We start from the raw sequence: 22,263 nt of genomic DNA, 5'->3' as shown, positions 1-22,263 counted from the left end.
GTTCTTCCTCCTTCCTCACTCCCATTCCCATAACATATATGTATATATCTGTAATTTATCTATATCTCTAATTTATCTATGTATTTATATTAATGTCTTTCTCCCCCTCTAGACTGCAAGCTCATTGTGGGCAGAAATGTGTCTGTCCATTGTTATACTGCACTCTCCCACGCGCTTGGTACAGTGCTTTGCACACAGTAAGTGCTCAGTCAATTCAATTGAATGAATGAATATTTAGACTAGGAGCTCCAGGTAGACAGGGACTGTATCTGACCTGAGTTTCTCATCTCTTACTCCAGCACTTAGTACAGTGCTTGGCACCTTGTCAGTACTTACATACTATTATTAGCCATTCCTGCCCTAGGCTGAGGTGAACATAAACATGATTCACTGAGGAATGACATATTTGCTTACTGATGGAGCAAGTATTGAAGCTGATTTTCTCGTGTGTGTATGTGTGTGTGTGTATGTGTGGTGGAGAACACAATGAGTCGACTGCCCGACCTGATTTAAGGAAAAAAAAACTGAGGTAGAAGCGGGAGGGATGTACCTTTGTACTTCCCAAGCGCTTAGTACAGTGCTCTGCACACAGTAAGCGCTCAATAAATACAATTGAACGAATGAATACGGTATCTCAGTACTTGGCACATAGTAAGCTCTTAACAAATACCATTAATATTATTAAAGTGACGCTCGGGGGGTGAAGGTTTCTTTTTTTTAAACACAAAACCGTTTCTTGAAAATGTTAGTTCCAACTACTCTGTTGGGTTCCTCAGATAGGTCTGTCCTGAAGGAATTCATTTCAGAGAAAGCGGGGCCCGATGGGAGGATGAGGGCCCAAGTCAGGCTGTGGACCCCAGGTCTGTTGGAGAAGAGAAAGGGAGTTGTCTGTCTTTAAAAGAAATAAATCATTGCCTCAACGCCTGGTCCGTGAGGAAGTTTTCATCTCGTACAAGCCAGATCCTCATTTACAGAGTGTATTTCTTGCCACTGAATTTCTCCACACCAATCAATCAATCGTATTTATTGAGCGCTTACTGTGTACAGAGCACTGTACTAAGCGCTTGGGAAGTACAAGTTGGCAACATATACAGACAGTCCCTACCCAACAGTGGGCTCACAGTCTAGAAGGGGGAGACAGAGAACAAAACCAAACATATTAACAAAATGAAATAAATAGAATAGATATGTACAAGTAAAATAGAGTAATGAATATGTACAAACATATATACATATATACAGGTGCTGTGGGGAAGGGAAGGAGGTAAGACGGGGGGATGGAAAGGAGGGCGAGGGTGAGAGGAAGGAGGGGGCTCAGTCTTGGAAGGCCTCCTGGAGGAGGAATGGGAAACCTAAGTTGGTCAAACTGAACTTTTGTGAAAATGTCCTTACTTCACATCTATTTAGAAAGCAAATTAAATATCTCATTCAATCAGCGTGGTTCAATAGAAGGAGCCTGGGCTTTGGAGTCAGAGGTCATGGGTTCAAATCCCAGCTCTGCCAATTGCCAGCTGTGTGACCTTGGGCAAGTCACTTAGCTTCTCTGTGCCTCAGTTGCCTCATCTGTAAAATGGGGATTAAGACTGTGAGCCCCTCGTGGGACAATCTGATCACCTTGTATCCTCCCCAGCACTTAGAACAGTGCTTTGCACATAGTAAGCGCTTAACAAATGCCATCATCATTATTATTATTATTATTGTTACTAACATCAGAGTCTGGTAAAGAGTCAATCTTTCACCTTGTAAAGAACTAAACCACCAAAAACCACCAGGAGAAGCAGCATGACCTAGTGGATAATGCAAGGGCCTGGGAGTCAGAAGGATCCCGGTTCTAATCTCAATTCTGCCACTTGTCTGCTGTGTGACCTTGGGCAAAGCACTTAACTTCTCTGTGCCTGTTATCTCATCTGTCAAATGGGGATTAAGACTATGAGCCCCATGTGGGACATGGACTGTGTCCAACCTGATTAGTTTGCATATACTCCAACACCTAGTATAATGCCTGGCACATAGTTAATTAGACTGACTGACTGATAGTAAGCCTTTAACAAATACCATAAAAAAATGTGAAGCTCACTTACTTGGTTGAGACCATTCCACTCCTACAGAGGTATGAGACAGAGCACAGGCAGTGAGACTACTTCCGTTCACGGGTACGCCAGCTGATGTTGTCACCATCACCTCCTTGCTGGCTGTATACCCCACGCTGTTGTGCACAATGAGTTTATACTCATAGCTTGTGTACCTAACAAATCATTTGAGGATCAGAATGTTATTCTTTTCACAAATGACACCAGGTAACCACGATTGGCCTATCTATACACAGAGCACACCGTGTCTTTGCTTTGGATCACTCCAGAATAAGAGACACCTCCAAGACAACTCTGCCGGCTGAAAATACTATGCTACCCTCACATTCTGAACATAGTTTGCTCAGTCTTATTGTTTTCTGAGGTGCTGAGGATTACATCTCAATTCAAGCTGTAATTATGGCCTGGCCAACCGCCAGGTTTCAGAAAGGAATCTGATCCTGAGTTTTGTTGCCCTCTGTGGTGGCGCTGGTGGGGGAGAGAGAAACGCATCCATTTTTAGACATCAAGATTCCCCCTTAAATTTTTCTGTTGAATTGTAGTCTTTCGATAATCCAGTGGAGGGGCAGCTAAACTCTCAAAATGAATGATCATTGAGGTCGAAACCTACAGCTACCTCCGATCAAGGCCTCTAAACACTGCACAAGTGGCTTCTCAAAGGTCTGGAGCACTAAGGAGTACTTCATTTGTACAAGAAGCTGTCAGGAATCACTTGATTATTTAGCTTTACATTTTGAATTTGTAATGGTTTGTAATAGTTCAAGGGGCCTGGAACTAAGAACTGACAATTCCACAGTTGCTGGCGGTAAGCTCTGGCCAGAGAGACATACTTACTAATAATTTACTCAACCTGAAACATAATAATACTAATAACTGTGGTATTTAAGTGTTTACTATGTGTCAAGTACTGTACTAAGTGCTGGGGTTGGTACAAGATAATCAGGTCAGAACCAGTCCCTGTCCCACATGGGCCTCAGTCTAAACAGGAGAGAAAACAAGTATTTAACATCCTTTTTACAGATGAGGAAATAATAATAATAATAATTACTATTATTATTATTATTATTATTATTATGATATTTGTTAAGCACTTACTATGTGCCAACCACTGTACTAAGTGCTGGGGAAGATACAAGGTAATCAGGTTGTCCCACATGGGGCTCACAGTATTAATCCCCATTTTTACAGATGAGGTAACTGAGGCACAGAGAAGTGAAGTAGCTTGCCCAAGGTCACACAGCAGCCAAGTGGCAGAGCCAGGATTAGAACCTTCTGTTCATGACCTGCTGCCAACTTGTACTTCCCAAGCGCTTAGTACAGTGCTCTGCACACAGTAAGTGCTCAATAAATACAATTGAATGAATGAATGAATGACCTCTGACTCCCAAGCCCATGCTCTTTCCACTAAGCCATGCTGCTTCTCTGAAACTAAAGGAAACTGAAATAAAGACAGGTTAAATGACTTGCCCAAGATCACGCCTCAGCCAAACGGCAGAGCTGGGATTAGAATCCAGGTCCTTGGGCTTCCAGGCCCATACTTTTTCCTCTAGGCCATGCTGCTTCTCCTAAGTAGCTACAGCAAAGATAAGAGCAGGGTGGGTAATTAATGTTTTTTACCTTGTGGATTGAGGTTGGATGTGAGTAAAGACAGGGCTCTGGTTAGCTCCTAAACTGCAGACAAGACCAAGCCCTCACCTTCCATTCAATCAATCAATGATACTTATTGAGTGCTTGGGAAAATAAATTATAACAGAGTAGGTACACTAATAGGCTCCACCACTTGTCTGTTGTGTGATGTTGGGTAAGTTCCTTAACTTTTCTGTGTCTGTTACCTCATCTGTAAAATGGGAATTAAAAACCTATTCGCCCTCCCACTTAGACTGTGGGCTCCAGGTAGGGACAGGAACTGTTTTAAGCCTGCTTTTCTTGCAGCTACCCATAGTTTAACGCACCCATCTCAGGCTCAGAAGCATCATCTTCTCTGCTTTTTCCGGATGGCAGGCAGTAAGAAACATTTTGCTGTAGCTGCCCTGCTGCCTTCTGCTTTCATGAACTCCTTGTCTTCCCTCCCAAACCCTGCCCTCTCCCTGACTTTCCCATCACTGTTGACGGCACTACCATCCTTCCCGTCTCACGAGCCCGCAACCTTCGTGTCATCCTCGACTCCGCTCTCTCGTTCACCCCTCACATCCAAGCCGTCACCAAAACCTGCTGGTCTCACCTCCGCAACATTGCCAAGATCCACCCTTTCCTCTCCATCCAAACCGCTACCCTGCTCTTTCAAGCTCTCATCCTATCCCGTCTGGATTACTGTATCAGCCTCCTCTCTGATCTCCCATCCTCCTGTCTCTCCCGACTTCAATCCATATTTCACGCCGCTGCCCGGATTGTCTTTGTCCAGAAACGCTCTGGGCATGTTACTCCCCTCCTCAAAAATCTCCAGTGGCTACCAATCAGCCTACGCATCAGGCAGAAACTCCTCACCCTCGGCTTCAAGGCTTTCCATCACCTCGCCCCCTCCTACCTCACCTCCCTTCTCTCCTTCTACAGCCCAGCCTGCACCCTCCACTCTTCTGCCATTAATCTCCTCACCGTGCCTCGTTCTCGCCTGTCCCGCTGTTGACCCCCGGCCCACGTCATCCCCCTGCCCTGGAATGCCCTCCCTCTGCACATCCGCCAAGGTAGCTCTCTTCCTCCCTTCAAGGCCCTACTGAGAGCTCACCTCCTCCAGGAGGCCTTCCCAGCCTGAGCCCCCTCCTTTCTCTCCCCCTCCTCACCCTCTCCATCCCCCCTGCTTCACCTCCTTCCCCTCCCCACAGCACCTGTATATATGTATATATGTTTGTACATATTTATTACTCTATTTTATTTGTACATATTTATTCTATTTATTTTATTTTGTTAATATGTTTTGCTTTGTTCTCTGTCTCCCCCTTCTAGACTGTGAGCCCACTGTTGGGTAGTGACCGTCTCTATATGTTGCCAACTTGTCCTTCCCAAGCACTTAGTACAGTGCTCTGCACACAGTAAGCGCTCAATAAATACGATTGATTGAATGAATGAATGAATGAGGCAGTCTAGCCTAGTGGAAAGAGTATGGGCCTGGGAGTCACAGGATCTGGGTTCTAATCACAGCTCTGCCATTTGCCTGCTCTGTGACTTTGGGCAAGTCCTTTAATTTATCTGTGCCTCAGCTTTCTTTTTTGAAAAATGGGGATTCAATACCTGTTCTTCCTACACAGACTAGGAGCCTCCTGTAGGACCTGATTATCTCACAATCAACCCCAACTTTAGAAGAGTGCTTGACACATAGTAAGTGCTTAACAAATACTATAATTAGTGCTTATTATTATTGAACCAAAAGGAGGATTTTGGTGGCTGCAGACCCTGACTCCTACAAGTATTGTTTTTCCCAACCCCAGCTCAGGAGCAGAGGTGTCAGGTTCTGCCGACCTTCCAAACCCATCTGCTTCTGGAACACTTTTTCATACCGCAATCCCTCCCATTCCCCAATTCCAATTCTGTCAAAACCCTTCTTTTCTGGCAACACTGAGGCTTGGTGGAATTCAGTGCCAGGATTTATGAACTGAAAAATAAATGAAAAACATTTTTCCCAGTTTAAATAGTAGAAAAACCAATAGCTTGCCCACATGCAAGAAATCATGACAGTAAGCTCTTGTTTGCATTTCTATATTCTCAAAGTTCTGTTTTGAGCTAAGAACATCCACTGGACAAGGCTGGCTGTAGGAACTTGCCAAGACTTAGTCTTTTCATTTTCACAAGGAGCTTAAGCATCTGATTCAGAGTGACAAACAATTTGTAAATCTTATGATGGTTTCAGTGTAATGATTAATGCCAGGGATGATAACTGAAGCTGTGTTTAATACATAACTAATACTATATTCACAACAATGAAGAAGCAAGGAACCTTCTGAACTACTGAACGTGCTCTACACAAATGTCATCATTTGTTTTTATAGTTTCTGTAATCTCACCTGCTAAGACCCTTATCTTCATAAAACCACTGACTTCCTGAGTAAATATTGTGCCACAGATTTAAATCTTCAGGGGGATTTGATGCAAGTGGCTGCTTGATTTTCCGTCTCAGAAGCTCATATCTAACACAAAAGACAAGCAAAGCGCCAGGATTATCTCAAGTAATGTTATTACTAAAATTGGTTGTTTTGTGGTGTCAATGTGTGTTTTTCTGTTTAAGCAAAAAAAAATCCATGTTATTTTGTTTTCACAGCTGCAAGTTTCACACAAACTTTCAGGAGGTTTTTCTTAGGTTTCCACCCATTCTATTACTATTTCCAGAGCAATTGTGAAAGCAAAATGTTTCCCTGCACTTCTGTTGGGAAGTAACACCATTTCTAGATGCCTCCTATATAGAGCTGTAGAAACCCTGTACTTTCAGGGTTTCAAATTGACACACACAACCATTTCAATGGACAGTGCATATCACTAGATTCTCCTTGTTCCATAGTTGTCTTTCATATTCTGAAGGTGACGTGGCTAAAAGCAACGTTTACCCAAGGATGCAAGTGTGACTCAAAATATCAGTGCAGACCTGATGCTCCCACAACACCACACTCACACAAAGCATATATCCTGAGAGAGTTGTGACTCCTAAATTAGGTTGACAGCAAACTTCGTGTGTGTGTGCATGTGCTTCCCGAGTGCTTAGTACGGTGCTCTGCACACAGTAAGCGCTCAATAAATATGAATGAATGAATGAATCCCAGATGCACTCAGCCCCCTGCCTTCCCTAGCGCTAACCATTCCGCCACTATGTGTGAGGCCTGCTCCCTCCAGGCCACCCAGCACTCTACTCCGAAACCCTGGGCTCCGTGGGGAGCCTGGACCACCAGGCTAAGCCTGGGACTCCCAAAACTCTGGCCCCCGCAGGAGAAGCCCTAGAGAACTCTTCAACTTGGAGAGCAGTGTGGCCTACTGAAAAGAGCTCACGCCTGTGCCAGAGGACCTGGGTTTTAATCCGGGCCCTGCCGCTTGTCTGCTGAACAAGCTTGGACGTGTCACTTCCCTTCTCTGGGCTTCGGTTCCCTCATCCTTAAAACAGGGATTAAAGCCTCCTCCTTCTGATTAAGACTGTGAGTCCCTTGGGGGACAGGGCCTGTGTCCAACTTGATTATGTCGTATCTAACTCAGTGCATAGTACAGTGCCCGGAACAAAGTAAACACTTAACAAGCATTGTAAAAATGAGGGATAAAGTGGCAGCAGCTAAATAGTAGAGGTAGTATTTACTAAATGGTTACAGTATGCTGAGTGTTGGGAGAGAAGACACGGTGAGGAGCTCACAATATATCTAATCTTTAATCTCCCCACTTTATATTCCTCAATTCATTCATTAATTCAATCGTATTTATTGAGCACTTACTGTGTGCACAGCACTGTACTAGGCACTTGGGAAGTGCAAGTTGGTAACATATAGAGATGGTCCCTACCCAAAAGCAGGCTCACGGTCTAGAAGTCAAATGCCACTTCAGCCCTTCTGCATCACCTAATAATAATAATTACAGAATTTGTTAAGCATTTACTCAGTGCCAGTCACTGTTCTAAGCATTCCCACTGTTGGGTGGGGACCGTCTCTAGATGTTGCCAACTTGTGCTTCCCAAGTGCTTGGTGCAGTGCTCTGCACACAGTAAGCGCTCAATAAATACGATTGAATGAATGAATGAATGAATGAATACAAGATAGGTTGGACACAGTCCCTGTTCCACATAGGAGTCACAGTCTTAAACCCCATTTTACAGATGAGGGAACTGAGACCCAGAGCAGTGAAGTGACTTGCCCGAGGTCACATAGCGGACAGGTGGCAGAGCTGGGATTAGAACCCATGACTTGACTCCCAAGCCTGTGCTCTCGCCACTAGCCCTGAAGTGACCATATTCCCTCAGTCCTTATGTCCACATCTTTTCTAATCTATTACTCTCCCTGCTGGCATATATGTTTGTATGTATTTATTACTCTTTATTTTATTTGCACATATTTATTCTATTTATTTTATTTTGTTAATATGTTTTGTTTTGTTCTCTGTCTCCCCCTTCTAGACTGTGAGCCCACTGTTGGGTAGGGACCATCTCTATATGTTGCCAACTTGTACTTCCCAAGCTCTTAGTACAGTGCTCTGCACACAGTAAGCGCTCAATAAATACGATTGAATGAATGAATGAATGAATGAATGCATACATGCCTTTAGAATAAAATCATTCCAAGTATAGAATCCTTGAATGACTGTCTCTGGAATGTTAACTGATGCCTGCATAAGGTAACCAGATTTTTATACACTCAAAGTAAGATGAAAAGGCAGGAAAGAGAGAAAATGAGAGACAGAGCCAAAACACATACATAGAGATTCATATGTTGAGGAAATAATAAAGTATCTTTTACTGCAAGTTGAGCAAATTCACTCGAGCGATTGAGGGTAAACAGTAAAATGTGTTCTAAATGATACTTTCCTTCATTTCCATTTACCACTTTTTTTTCCTGGATTTTGAACCTTGAGACCCACTTTAAATTTTCAATTTTTTCCTTTTATCTCTCAGCCTATTTAATGGAAGAACCCAAACCCAATATTGCTTTAGTCCATACTAATAATATTTTGGGTTTTAAGAAAATATGGCACATATACAGATGCTTTAGGAATATGTATCAGCTCATTAACTGAGCTCTTTCATTCAGCAATGTCTACACTGACCAAATTCTGGACACAATTTCTGAAATGCATGGAAAATTGCAGTAGCTCCTGCAATGGCAAGGTTTAACATTTTAAGCAAAATTAATTGGATTTGCCTAACTTATGAAACCTAATGAAAATGTATTTTAGAAATTGGGAATATGTAATGTAAAAAAACCTAGAGACACTGGTGCAGAATTATTAGTCATAACCAGTTCTTCCTAAACTTATGAAAACACACCTCAAATCACTATGATCATGCCCTATCAACCTGGGGACAAAAATCATATTCAGAGCATGAAATAACCCAAAACACCATTTTATTTTCTCCATCAGCAATCCTTCCTGTTGACTGTGCACTCCTTGTGGGCACGTATCTACCCCCTCTATATAGAGTCTACCAACTCTATTGTATTTTTCTTTCCCAAGCGCTTAGTACAGTGCTCTGCACTCAGAATGCCTCAGTAAATACCACTGACCAATTTATGGGATAGGAAAAGCAAGAGTTTTTTCTCTGATACTGCGTGTGCATTGTCCATGCATTTCAGCAAAACCTACCAAGCTTTAATTAGGCTTACCTCAACTGTGGTCCATTGGGCCTGGAAGGTGGTTGCCAAGAAATATCAACACATGATTCACTTATTGTAGTCACCAACAAAGGGTTAACACCTTGAGGGATCGTAGGATGGGTTTGCGCGTGTGTCGATAAACTCTCTGTGCAGCCTCCCAGGTAACCACCACCACCAGAACAGGCTACTACGGTCACGGAATAGTTTGTAAAAGGGACCAGATGAGTCATTATGTGGCTTAAAGTAGATGTAGTGTCATTGGTAATGGTCATTCGAGGATCAGGCATCCGGACCTCGTAGCTAAGTATTTCTCCATTGGGTATGAGAGGAGGATTCCATGTGACCTAAAACAAAAGATATGCTGTCATCAGTCCAGAGAGTAGGAAGCAACTCAAATGCAGAACAGAAGCAATAAGAAATTATCTGTGTTCCCTGATGGAATCATCTAAAGTTCTACTTTCTAAAAAGGTTTAATAACTTGCAGTCAGGGTCTACAGTTCCAGCTTTTGAGGGAATCCTGGATGGCTCCTGGAGGCCGGGGCATCAAACCAGGAGGAAAACAGGCTCTGAACAAATGAACACTCTGATTGGTTTTTGTCCAAACCAGTTCCCATTTGGTATAAATTATTTTCTTTCCATTTTTCCTCACTGTTCTCTTAGCATTTGAAATGTGATGGCTAATGGCAGCTTGATTTTTGCATTGAAACTTGCATTTAAAGTTTATTATCCTTTCTTGTTCTATATTCCCCAATTAACCTTTCGCAGAGTTTAGTTCAAATTTAGCATGTTTTAACTGAGTAAATACCATCTCTTTCTTCTACTTTAGACAAATATGTGAATGGTAAGTGGCTTAATTTTCTGAGTTTGAGACATCACCAAGAGTCAGTTGCAAAGGAACATCCAAGACAGTATTATTACTGCAAGATTTCAAAAGGGGAATTGGGAGAACAGGGGCCTTTGGTTTTAAAATGTAAGCTTTGTTTGTAGACTTGAAGAACAATCCAAGGTCAAATGCCGGGAACTGGCTGGTCTGAGTAATGTAAATAAAGATGGAAGAAGAAAACGGCTATGATACAGAGGTTTGATCCGTGTTCTACTTCCTCCTCTCGTCTTCATCCTGAATCTTCCGAGAATTCAGGTCGGAACTTGGCAGCGCATGAAAGCTATGCCTCTCACAAGTCAGTCTGTGTTGGAAGCAGTTTGTTCATTGATTTGGAAGCTCAAGTTTTGAGGCCATAAAAGAAGGTACCCAAGAGGAAGCTAGAATAAGGTAACTACTGGGAGAGATTAACCGACTCAATGTAATGACTCTGGAAGCTGCCATTTAAAGATCAAAAAGCTTTGTTTTCTCCACTACAAAAATTTAAAAAGGCCCAAACTAACCATCCCACCCCAACACCTAATTCAGCAGTTATAATCTTGGAAAGCATTTTGTTGTCCCAGTGGGTGGGACCTTTTATTCTAATCTATGGGAAGCAGAGAAGCAGTGTGCCCTAATGGAAAAAGCTCAGACCTGGGAATCAGAGGGTCTGGGTTTTAATCCCAGCTCCATCACTTGCCTGCTGTGGGATCAAGGGCAAGTCACTTAATTTCTCTGTGCTTCAGTTTCCTTATCAGTAAAATGGGGATTAAATACCGTTCTCCCTTCTACTTAGGCCGTGAGCCTGGTATGGGACCTGATGATCTTGTATCTACCCCAGTACTTGGTACAGTGCTTGGCATATTGTAAGTGCATAAATACCACAGTTGTTATTTTTATTGCTATTATTATTATCATGAAATACAGGACAAGATAAGGAGTAGTGTGCAATAAGTGGTGGGATGCTGTGGTGAGAGATATAAGGTCATGCAGAGAGAAATGAAACTCCTAGCCTATCTGCTTCTTGAGGGGAGGGATCATATCTACCAACTCCACTGTAGTGCCCGCTCCCAAGAGATTAGTACAGGGCTCTGCCCAGAGTAAGTGCTCAATAAATATCATGGATTGGATTGACTTCTTCATATGCCTACAGCCTGTACATGATCCTATGCTCACAGCATTATTGAAGTGTGCAGATCACTCCAGATTACAGAAAAGGATGGTCATTGCAGTAAAACATGAAATGCCAAGCTCCTGGATGTGATGATATCCCCTCTGACATATTTAAATAGTGAGTGGATATTCTACACATACAGGCTCTTTCTTCAACCCTGAAAAAATGACATAGAATTTTAAAGATGTCATCATTACCATTTTCTAAAAGAAAACAGAAAGAGCAAACTGATTTAAAAAAGACTGCTGTGGGATCTCACTCTTCTCCACTGCTGGCAAGGCTCTCCCAAGCCCTTTCCTGGATCAACTATGCTAACCATATGTTCCAGAATTTCAATGAAGCCTCAAATCTCAACAGAAACTATCTTTGCTGCATGACAGAACAAGAACAGCAATGCAACCTTCACATGAGGTTGGTGTACCATACAATGTTTTGACAATGATACTATCTTTTAAGCACTGGGATGGACACAGGATAATACAATCCTCATCCATTGTGGGGCTCAATTCTAATAGGTGGAAAAAGAAGGTATCATATAATAATAATAATAATGATGGCATTTGTTAAGCACTTACTATGTGCAAAGCACTGTTCTAAGCGCTGGGGAGGATACAAGGTGATCAGGTTGTCCCACGTGGGGCTCACAGTCTTAATCCCCATTTTACAGATGAGGTAACTGAGGCACAGAGAAGTTAAGTGACTTGCCCAAGGTCACACAGCTGACAATTGGCAGAGCTAGGATTTGAACCCAAGACCTCTGACTCCCAGCCTGTGCTCTTTCCATTGAGCCACACTGCTTCTCTTATATCCTTTTTACAGAGGAGGAAATTGAGGCCCAGAGGGGGTGTGAGTTTACCATGGTTGCAGAGTAGGCCAAGGGCTGACCAGGAAATAGAGCCCTGGTCTTTTGATTCCCTTGCTCATGTTCTTCCCACTAGGCAATACTACCAAATAGGCATGAGACTTGGCAACTATTAAAACGGTTTGATTGCCCTGAAAAGGTGTCAAGATGGCTGGTCACATCTAAATTGTTGGTCCTTCTTTGATACATTCACCACTAGAACTAGTAGTATTTTTTAAAGTATTTAATGTGTGCAGGGTACTGCACTAAGTACTGGGAAAGAATATACAGGTAGGAATTAGACAGTCCCTGGTGTTCACAATAAAGGGTTGGGTTTGGTCTTGTTATATACAGTCATATTTGAAAATGCAACATTGAGCCCAGTAGCTGATGTCGGAATAGGGTTTGGTCTCCCAGAAAGTTCTTCCAGCTTGACAACCTGGGAGTAATGGTCAAAAGTCCGTGAAACTTGTATTCAGAAACTCTATATGCTGATGCTTGTCTTCTAGATACCCCCACACATGGAAGATTTTCAGGTGATTATGAACCATTTCACAGAAGCAGTAAACTGTGGGTTCTAATCCCGGCTCCACCACTTGTCAGCTGTGTGACTCTGGGCAAGTCACAACTTCTCTGTGCTTCAGTTACCTCATCTGTAAAAATGGGGATGAAGACTATGAGCCCTAAGGGGGACAACCTAATTACCTTTGTATCTACCCCAGTGCTTAGAACAGTGCTTGGCACATAGTAAGCACTTAACAAACACCAACGTTATTATTGTTATTATTATCATTATTACTTCATGAACCATTTCACCAAAGCAGGGGAATGCTACGGGCTTGATGTAGACTGGAGCTACGACCCATTCTGCACCCTAAAACTCGACACGTAGACAAGGGTAATGCTGAACCTGAATTCTGCATCTTAGGAGGCTCATTCTCCACAGCCACATCCTACTCTTGAGCAGTTCCATCCATGCCGTGCATAACTTCAGATGGCAAGACTAGATTGCAACTCACAGAGTCCTGAAAGTGATCAATTCAGCAACAGAGAATTGGCCTGGATGTTTGAGGGAAATGGACAACAATGGATTTTGAAAGAATTTCTCTATGTTCACCTGAAATGGGGTAGCCATAAGTAAGGTGGACAGAGGAAACTCTTTAAAGACACAGTGAATTAAAACCTACAATAATGTAGCACATTGATGGACTATTGAGAGTATTCTGCATAAGATGGATCAGCCTGAGATGGAACAATTAGAAACTGAGTTACAGTGGAAGAAAATAAGCTTTGGGAAGAGCAAAACAAAGGGAAAAGAAACAGCAACAGGCACTGTGGGTGGCAAATGCAACAATGCACCCAGGGGCACACTTCAAATCGGTTTCATGTGAAATGGAATTCATTTTCATTTCCTATTTTGTCTTATCAGATTTTGTTTCTAGACACTTGTTATTTCATTGTTTTCTTCCTGGGCAATCTTATTTAGTCTCCATTTTTGTGGCAGCTCCATTTTTATGACTACAATTTTTACTTGAGGGTCATCCTTCTCATAAATAACCCATTTGTGGAATCTTAAACCTATAATGGAGAACTAAGATATATTGAATCTACCAGGACCTACCAGGATAATATTGTTGACATTCAATGTATCTTATTCCCCCATCGTCTATGATTGTCCTTGAGAATAACTAAAATACCTTAGGAAACTGCATTATTCCCTCCAGGGCATAAGGAAAATAACCCACGATATCTTGCGCCATCAAATGTTTACAAAACTTCCAAAATGACCTAACTCTTTTCCACAATAGCTTAGAGATTAGATATTTTGGGATTCTTAAATAAAACATGGTGATGATTTTATGGCAGTTGAAGATTTAATTTGCTAAATGGGGCCTAGTGGCTAGAAAACTGCATAGCATTTCCAAAAAGTGAATATTTATCATCATCTTCATGGGGAAAAGGATCACAATTTCATCTCATTAGTCGTAGATGAGAAAAAGAACAACTGAGGTTAAGAGGTTTCTAGATAATAAGTGGATTGTCTGTTTGAAGATTTCTCATGTCTAACTATCACAGAAGAAATAGAATTGTACTAGCTTGGTTCCTTGAAAACTTTTTTGGAAATTTGCATGACATTTTTCTTCGAGGAGAAAAGCCTAATGGTTGGTTGGAAGGTTGGCCAAGCCCTCATCCATCCACCTGCCATGGCTGAAAATAAAACCATTTTAGCACACATCAGGCTGTAGGGTACTCCCCTGGACTCGCCACGTCTCAGCCTTAAGATCTATCAAACTGATAAAACAACCTCTTGCAGTGATGTCACTTACCAGAATGGCTGGAACTTAATGATACGAGGCCCATCGCACACTCTGAGCTCCCAGCAATCTTACAGCAAAGCTAATCTGACAACCACTGCTTGACAAGAAAACCTCAGTATTGCATCTGAATATCTCTGTGTAAGGGAAGATGGTCTTAGGTTTAGACCTCCACACTTCTATGGGTGTAAATGAGGAGGGAGAGAATGCACTTTTCTCACACAAACCAAAGAATGAGAGTTGCAATCCTGTGTAGCACACATATCTTTGAGGACAGAGCAGGGTCTGACTCAGACTGTTTGGAGCACAACATCAGAGAGGGTTGCAAGACAATTGGGGCTGCAGCAACAAGAGGGGTTGGCGGAGGAAGGTACATCGCCAAAGAGAGCAGGGATGGTGTTTCAGGGAGATGGCATGGAAGGGGTGGTGGTGTCAGAAGGGTTGGCGGACTGTCATCATAAGGAATGTGGTCCATGGACACAATGTAACATGATGACATTGTATGGAACAGGAAGGGGTGGCAGCCAAATACTTGAAGCCAGCCCTGGTGCAGTGGGTCATTTGGGAGCATACCCAGGATGGGGAAAGAGGGGACAGTGGGTGGGCACTGTCAAACTGTTTGGCCATCATGGTGCTGTCCTCCCCCAAAATGTCTCCTCAACATGAATTAGAGGACCCCGCTGGGAAGGAATAGAATAAGCAGCAGGGCCGACTGCTGGGACCGTGCTTTAATGGAGAGTAACAGAGGAGACATGTCTAATAATACCAATAATAATGATCCTGATGCTAAGGCCCCTGAGAGCATAGAAGTTCACTTCCAGGAGTTTTGCAGGAGACAGTAAGGCCTTTTCTGTTCCTTCCTGCACTCTCTGTTTAAAGGAGACAATTGCCTCTTTAAGAGGAGACTAAATACCTAACTTGTGGAGTTTTGCTCTGCTTGCCCACACTCTGGGCACAACTCTAACAGAACACTAAGATGGGTTTCAAAGGAACTGGCAGGGGAGCAGAGAAATGGGGGCTGCACCAATGGCCATATTAGCCCTATCGGTACCTGTCAATCTGGGCCGTACCAGGCGTGATATCCCAAGTAGTGCTGATTGTGCCTGGAGACCACCACCCATGCAAGAACAGAGCAGAGTATTTTTGAGCTCTGCATGGGAGATGGTACCCTGTGCAGACATCCAGGATTGGTTTCTCCCCTCTACTTGAAGGTGAGAGTCCAGAACCAACCTCCCTCCCCTAGCATCATCCTGCAGTTAAATGACTTGGCAAAATAGTAATTTCCCAAAGTGCTCTCACAAACTTGCAAGGCAATTTATCCCCCATGGGGACCTTGCTTCTTGAAGTGGTAGGGAACTCAGCCTGGACTGAAACATTTTACAGATGACAGAGAAGCTTGTGGGGAATCTCAGATGTAGAATTTAGGTTCTATAGATTCTGATTTAGACCCTAACTGCCAACACACTTTGGAGCTTTTTTTTCCCCTGCATTTCTTTGAATTAGTAAAACGGAGAACTCAGATGGAAAATTCATAGCATTTGCCATTTCAAATTATTCCTGTAACACCAACGAAAAAAAAGTGTTTTCCCAAAGTTATTCTTTCCGATTTTACATTTTGGGCTTGATTCTGCAAACTGATAGCTTTACTATACTATTTCAAAATTATTTTTAATGCATATGGTTGAATTTGAGATAAAATGAAATACTTTTGCTGATGCTGTGCAGTAATTGATTTTGATACCTCTACTATTTTCCGAATAGTAATTAAAATTAGATCTTTTAGAAATCATCTCAATTGTCCACTGTCCACCTATTTTCAAAGCTAAAGTCATCTAACCATTTTGGTATCTGACCATGAGTACTTGGTGACCAAAGGTTCTCCAGAAATTGACTGGTATTTACGTTGGAATTTTGAAAAGATAGCATATGTTACCATCCTTGATTCCGGCCTGTTCTAAGGTCTCCTTTTACAGTAAGTCAACAAGCTGAGAGCATGGATATGGTTTGTTTCCCAACATGAAAGCCAAATCCAGAAGGAAGAATGTAAAAACAATGTAAAAATAAAAAATAATCTGAATGACTCTAGCTTTAGATTTCCAGATAGAAAGGGAAATATATTGATATCATTGACTGAACTAAAAACAGGACTCACTTATAACTTTTCAGATTTGTTATAATCAGTACTATCCAGCTGCAAAATCTGACTTTAGAGAAGCAGCATGGCTTAAGTAAAGAGAACGGGCCTAGGAGTCAGGGGACCCAAGTTCTAATCCCGGCTCTGCCACAAGTCTGCTGTTGTGACCTTGGGCAAGTCACTTAACCTCTCGGTGCCTCAGTTAGCTCATCTGTAAAATGGGGATTAAGACTGTTAGCTCCATGTGGCACAAGGACTGTGTCCAACCTGATAGACTTGTACCTACCCCAAAGCTTACAACAATGCTTGGCACACAGTAAGTGCTTAACAAGAACCATTATTATTATAAGCCCCTATATTATCTGGCTTCCTGTAACTTACAGAATTTAAATATCTCACTCTCCCAAGTGCTTAGTACCTTGCTCCACACACAGTAAGCGCTCAACAAATATGACATTGATTGATCTCACCTAAGAGAGTGACATGAGCTATCTAAAACACATAATATTGATGATGGTATTTGTTAAGTGCTTACTGTGTGTCAAGCGCTATTCTAAGCACTGCGGTAGATACATGCTAATCAGGTTGGACACAGGCCCTGTCCCACATGGGGAACTAAGTCTTAACCTCCATTTTACAGATGAGGGAACTGAAGATCAGAGGAGTGAAGTGATTTGTCCAAGGTCCTACAACAGTCAAGTGGCAGAGCCAGGATTAGAACCTATGTCCTTTCTACTCCCAGGCCCATGCTCCATCCACTAGGCCATGCTGATTCCCTAATAAAAGTTGGACTTCTGCCTCTGAGAGATCGTTGAGCTTTAACACACTCATAACTTCTTTCATTATTACAGGAAAACATTCTAAAAAATCTGATTTAAATTTTTTAAAATCCAATTTTTTAATTTAAAAAAGCATTGATTTTTTTTCATGACCCTGCATGAAAGAAGCATGGGATTAGATAGATTCTCATCTAATTCACATTAAAAGGGCAGGGTTTCTGCCAGTCTGCAGAGGAGAGCTGAAGAATGGAATGAACTGTTGGTTTAAAGTTAAAATTCATTGCCTCGGATTATTTCTACTGTTTGGGCAGCTACTAATATTTACCTTCTGGGGTGGAGGGAGTGGGGGATAAGCACCACCTAGACCCAAGGAATAATTTTAACAGATTAATTTTTCTTTTATGCAAATGTCCTTTGTATTGTGCTCTGGTGAGCACATTACTGTACCAATGTTTTTGGCAATAGCACAAGACCGAATCCATGGAAGCATGGGCATATTTACACAAAAGAGGCTTCTAAGCTACAAAAATCCCTCCTGTTTGGTTACACTAATTTCCCTTGAATGAAGTTTGTATGCAAGCCAAAACAATGGTAGTTATCCTGTCATCTAGAGCTCATTCCCAACTGAATGATATGAATAATTGAAGACTTCCCAGACAGTCCTGTAATATGCTAATGTTACTTCATTAGACACTTATTTTTAACTTCAGATCCTTTGAAAAAAGAACTTTAATATCTGTATCTTGGAACTCCAGTTCGCCTAATAACCCAGTCCCCTGTATTTTAGGGATTCTTCTCAATTTCTGGTCTATTTTAATCCGCCTAGGTGATTAAGCCAAGGGTCCCTTTGTGACATTCAAACTATTTCAGGTGTGGGAGCAAAATGAAGGATGGCAACAATATCATTATGAGGACTCAGGGAAAAGAGAAAAACCTTAGATCGCATCCAAGCTGGTTTGGAGCCAAAGGCCATTTTCCCAGCTAATGCAATCAATAAGCTTATTTTGCCAGCAGATGGCTCTGTTCAACACAGAGTCATTCCAGGGTAAAGGTGCAGGTTTGCAAAGAGGGAAAAAATGAACAATAACTCTACCTTGGCCGTATCTGGTCCTAATACCAGCACTTTAGGGGCCTGCACTCCAGCCGGACGTGACGGTCTGGTGGTGACTTCTTCCCACGCGCTGCTGTTCGTTCCTCCATTCGACGTGCTCATTAAGATCCGGTATTCATAGTGTTTCCACGGGCTAAGAGCAGCGGTTTGGTCGATAAAGCTCCTGGAATGATTCAGCGGGAGGGTTGCCAGTGTGGACACTTGCTCCGTCCCTTTGGCCCGCCTCTCGATGGTGAGGTTTTCCACGAGGCCGTTCGGGTGCAGAGGAGGCCGCCACGAAACCACCACGGAGGTTGGCGTGTCCGAACGGAGCTCTGGACCGGGGATGCCTTCGGGCGCGTCTGGGAGAGTCTGGGTGGTTTGAGTCTCTTTGGAGAGAGAGCAGCCTTTAGAAGTACAGCCCTCGATTTGAAACGTGTAGGCAGTGTGTGGGCGCAGGTGGGACGCTGGCCATTGCGTGGTGTTTCCCGAAACCCTACTATGGAGCTGGCCACTTTGGTAAATGTTGTAATGGGTGATTTGGCCATTGGTCTTCAACGGGGGCTGCCAAGTGATGAGCATTGACCTTGCCTTAACATCCAGAAGAAGCGGTGGGTCTATGGGTCCAGGTGCTAGAAAGTAAGGAAAAAACAATGTTAAGTCACAGAGGAATTCCGCACCTCAGTGACACAAATCCCAGTCCATTCATTCATTCAATCGTATTTATTGAGCGCTTACTGTGTGCAGAGCACTGTACTAAGCACTTGGGAAGTACAAGTTGGCAACATATAGAGACGGTCCCCACCCAACAGTGGGCTCACAGTCTAGAAGAGTGGGCTCACAGTCTTGTGACCATTAACCCGGCAATACCACAGATTTGAAACCACTGAATATTTTCTTCCTACTAGACTATAGCTACACCTTGCTCATTTGAATTCTGGAGCCTTCTCGTATCTTACCTGAACATCTCTGGTTCTCCCCCAGCACTCGGTACAGTGCTTGACACATAGCAAGTGCTCGTCGAGTACCAGAATCATTACTCAACTCCAAATGGTATTATGAAATGGCACCTTTTCCAACCCATTCCTTTGGATCACATGACATTGGAGTGAAAATGTATCAGGTGGTAGTTCAGAACCAAAGTTGGAGCCTTTGTTGACATATTTCTAGAGCACTAGCGACTAATTATAGCCAATAACACTGTCATAACAAAACTGCATATTTTACAGCCCAGTAAAACCCTGCTGCATTTCTCATTATATATTCAATATTTTACATGGTTCTGTTTATAATTCTAATCCATGTTTTGCAATTTATCTACTCCCTGTTAATATTATAGGTGATTTTTTACTGTGACTGTGACAGAAGCTGCCGATTTAGCTCTTTCACCTCCTGATAAATAAACAATGCACAGATCTGACCTTTAGGTTAACAGGTTTTATGCTTGCTCCACTCAGCACTCTAACTGATTCAATTATCATAAAGGTTCAGGAGCCTCCATGAATACTGAAAAAGACCGACCATATGCCTGCATAGGTGTTGTGGAACAGCAAACACTCTGCAGCCCTCCAGAGAAAATCCTTAATTGTAAATAATTTCACCATGCGACACAATCAAGTCACCTTGAATGCAAGCCCCTCAGCCTGTGGAGGTAAAGTGTTATTTAAGCTTTACTGGGCTGCGTTAAATTCTGCAATTTGAAGGGCTGTTAAGTTTTTCAATTGAAATTTCATTTAAAATGCAGGTGCTTTTTATTATATTGAGGCTTTACTGCTCTCTAGGTACAAGCAAGAACATGGTGCAATAACACAAATCTGGCTCAATCACTGATCAGTAACAGCTGTAATTCCAGAACATTTAGCATTCTTATAAACCACATCCTGCAATCTATAAATTGCTACAGCACATCAAGAAAATACCATCGCCCCCTTTTCTGCCCACAGCTATTTTGACATTTATGAGAGTTTTCTGTGAACATTAGATTTTATTGAAAATCTTTAAAAAAGATATACTTGGATCCTGTAATTGTTTAAAATAGCTTTGGTTTTCTTTTGTGGTTTCGTGTGTGTGTAAGTTTAAAATGTAATCATGATGGCAGAAATTCCTATGACTGTGTTATCCACTGTACCATATTAACACATACATAAATATACATTACATAATCCAAAGCGCACCCATTAACTACCCAGTGAGGTAGGTAGGAGCCCCATAACCATTAATCCAAATGCTTTCAGGAAGGAAAACTTTTTTCTTGCTCTGGAACTGAAAGGAAGCAATTTCTCCTCATTTGGTACATTGTGAAGATTCAAACCCCTGACAACCAGTGATCCTGGCAACAGGTTGCTCCACCTCCTGCAACAGCCTGCTGGGTTTCATCTGAAACCATCTTCAAGACCACTTAGGGCAGCCCCTTCCTGTCCTGTTGGTGACTAAGAACCAATTATTGAATGTAAACTCAGAATTGGCAAGTCACTTCAGTTCTCTGTGCCTCGTTTTCCTCATTAGGAAAATGGGGAATCAATATCTGCTCTCCCTCCTACTTAGGCTGTGAACCCCATGTGGGACCTCAACTTTGCACTTACCCCAATGCTTAGTACAGTGCCTGGCACCTAGGCAAATACTTTTATTATTAATATCATTTATACCCTTCAATTCATAGGAGCTGTTGTTTGAAGCTAAAAAAAATCACACCCTGTGCCCTCTAAGATGTCAATGTTCCCATAAAACAAAATCCTCTGAGGGATGGGATCTTCAAAATCAGCAGAGAGATTCAAGTTAAAAGGCACATATTTTCTATTGGGGTTGGTCTCACTGTTTTGTCTAATTATTTCTCATATGTGAGCTATCAAACTGGGAACTTCTTCAGGGAAAAGAAACAACAATCATTCGGTTTGTTCTCTATTACGATGGGAATAAGTCTTTTATTTCTTCTGAATAAGTTGGAGGTATTATAGGTGACACATCCCTGATAATGAGATGAACTTGCACTTCAAACCCCTGTAGAGCATAGACTTTCCTTAAAGATGATTTCTTATCTTACGCTGGAATATATGCTCCATTTCAATTCTGCATTTTTTTCCCAAGTCAATCCACATTTTATTAGCTTGCCCACTTAACCAAAGTACACATACATACTCTCTCTCTCTTTCTCTCACCCTGCTCTTGTTGCTAAAGAAATACTTAAACTATTACCATGCAGAAGGGAAAGCAAAAAGATGCTTAATTGGCCCCACTGGATAAGGAAGTGTTAATTCTTGGCTCCCAAGAGACCTTCAATTTAGTGCTTTTTAAAATGACAAGCAGAATTATTTAATCCTATATACAAATCAACTTGTATGATACTGCATGGTGGAAAGGGTCATCACAATTATGTAAAACATGAGTAATAACTATAATTGGGGCAGTTTGCTAATACAATAAAAATCTTAGGACATGAGAAAAGTTATGCTCCCAGCAGTTGCTATCACTTTCTAAAGTAAGAATTCATGGATGAAATGACATGAAAAAGATGGTTATAAAATTTTAATGGAATGATAAAAGGCAAAAGTCAGCCTCTCAGCTGAATTCTTAAAATCCCTATATATCACATTCAGCTCCTTAACTGTAAAATCAATGTGGAGTATAACATGTTGTCAATGCGGTTGTCACTGGAGGGAAGACTGCAAAGTATGACAGCTACACAGTTCAGCTGGCCAATGAGGAAAATAGTCATA

General features: G+C 42.1%; 1 protein-coding gene across 1 annotated transcript in view; it reads right to left on the bottom strand.

The window, feature by feature from the left end:
* Positions 1 to 22,263, bottom strand: part of USH2A (usherin) — a 443,094-nt gene that overhangs the window by 140,060 nt on the left and 280,771 nt on the right. The window contains exons 42-45 of the mRNA XM_038760847.1: positions 18,554 to 19,182; positions 9,368 to 9,702; positions 6,086 to 6,208; positions 2,082 to 2,245 (exon numbers count right to left, since the gene is read on the bottom strand). Of these exons, the coding sequence (XP_038616775.1) occupies positions 2,082 to 2,245; positions 6,086 to 6,208; positions 9,368 to 9,702; positions 18,554 to 19,182 (1,251 nt within the window). The remainder of the gene's footprint in view (positions 1 to 2,081; positions 2,246 to 6,085; positions 6,209 to 9,367; positions 9,703 to 18,553; positions 19,183 to 22,263) is intronic.

This window comes from Tachyglossus aculeatus, chromosome 19, assembly GCF_015852505.1.
Source record: "Tachyglossus aculeatus isolate mTacAcu1 chromosome 19, mTacAcu1.pri, whole genome shotgun sequence".
In the NCBI taxonomy this organism is placed as follows: domain Eukaryota; kingdom Metazoa; phylum Chordata; class Mammalia; order Monotremata; family Tachyglossidae; genus Tachyglossus; species Tachyglossus aculeatus.
The sequence above is the reverse complement of the archived record's forward strand: the minus strand, read 5'-3'. Positions and strand labels throughout refer to the sequence as shown.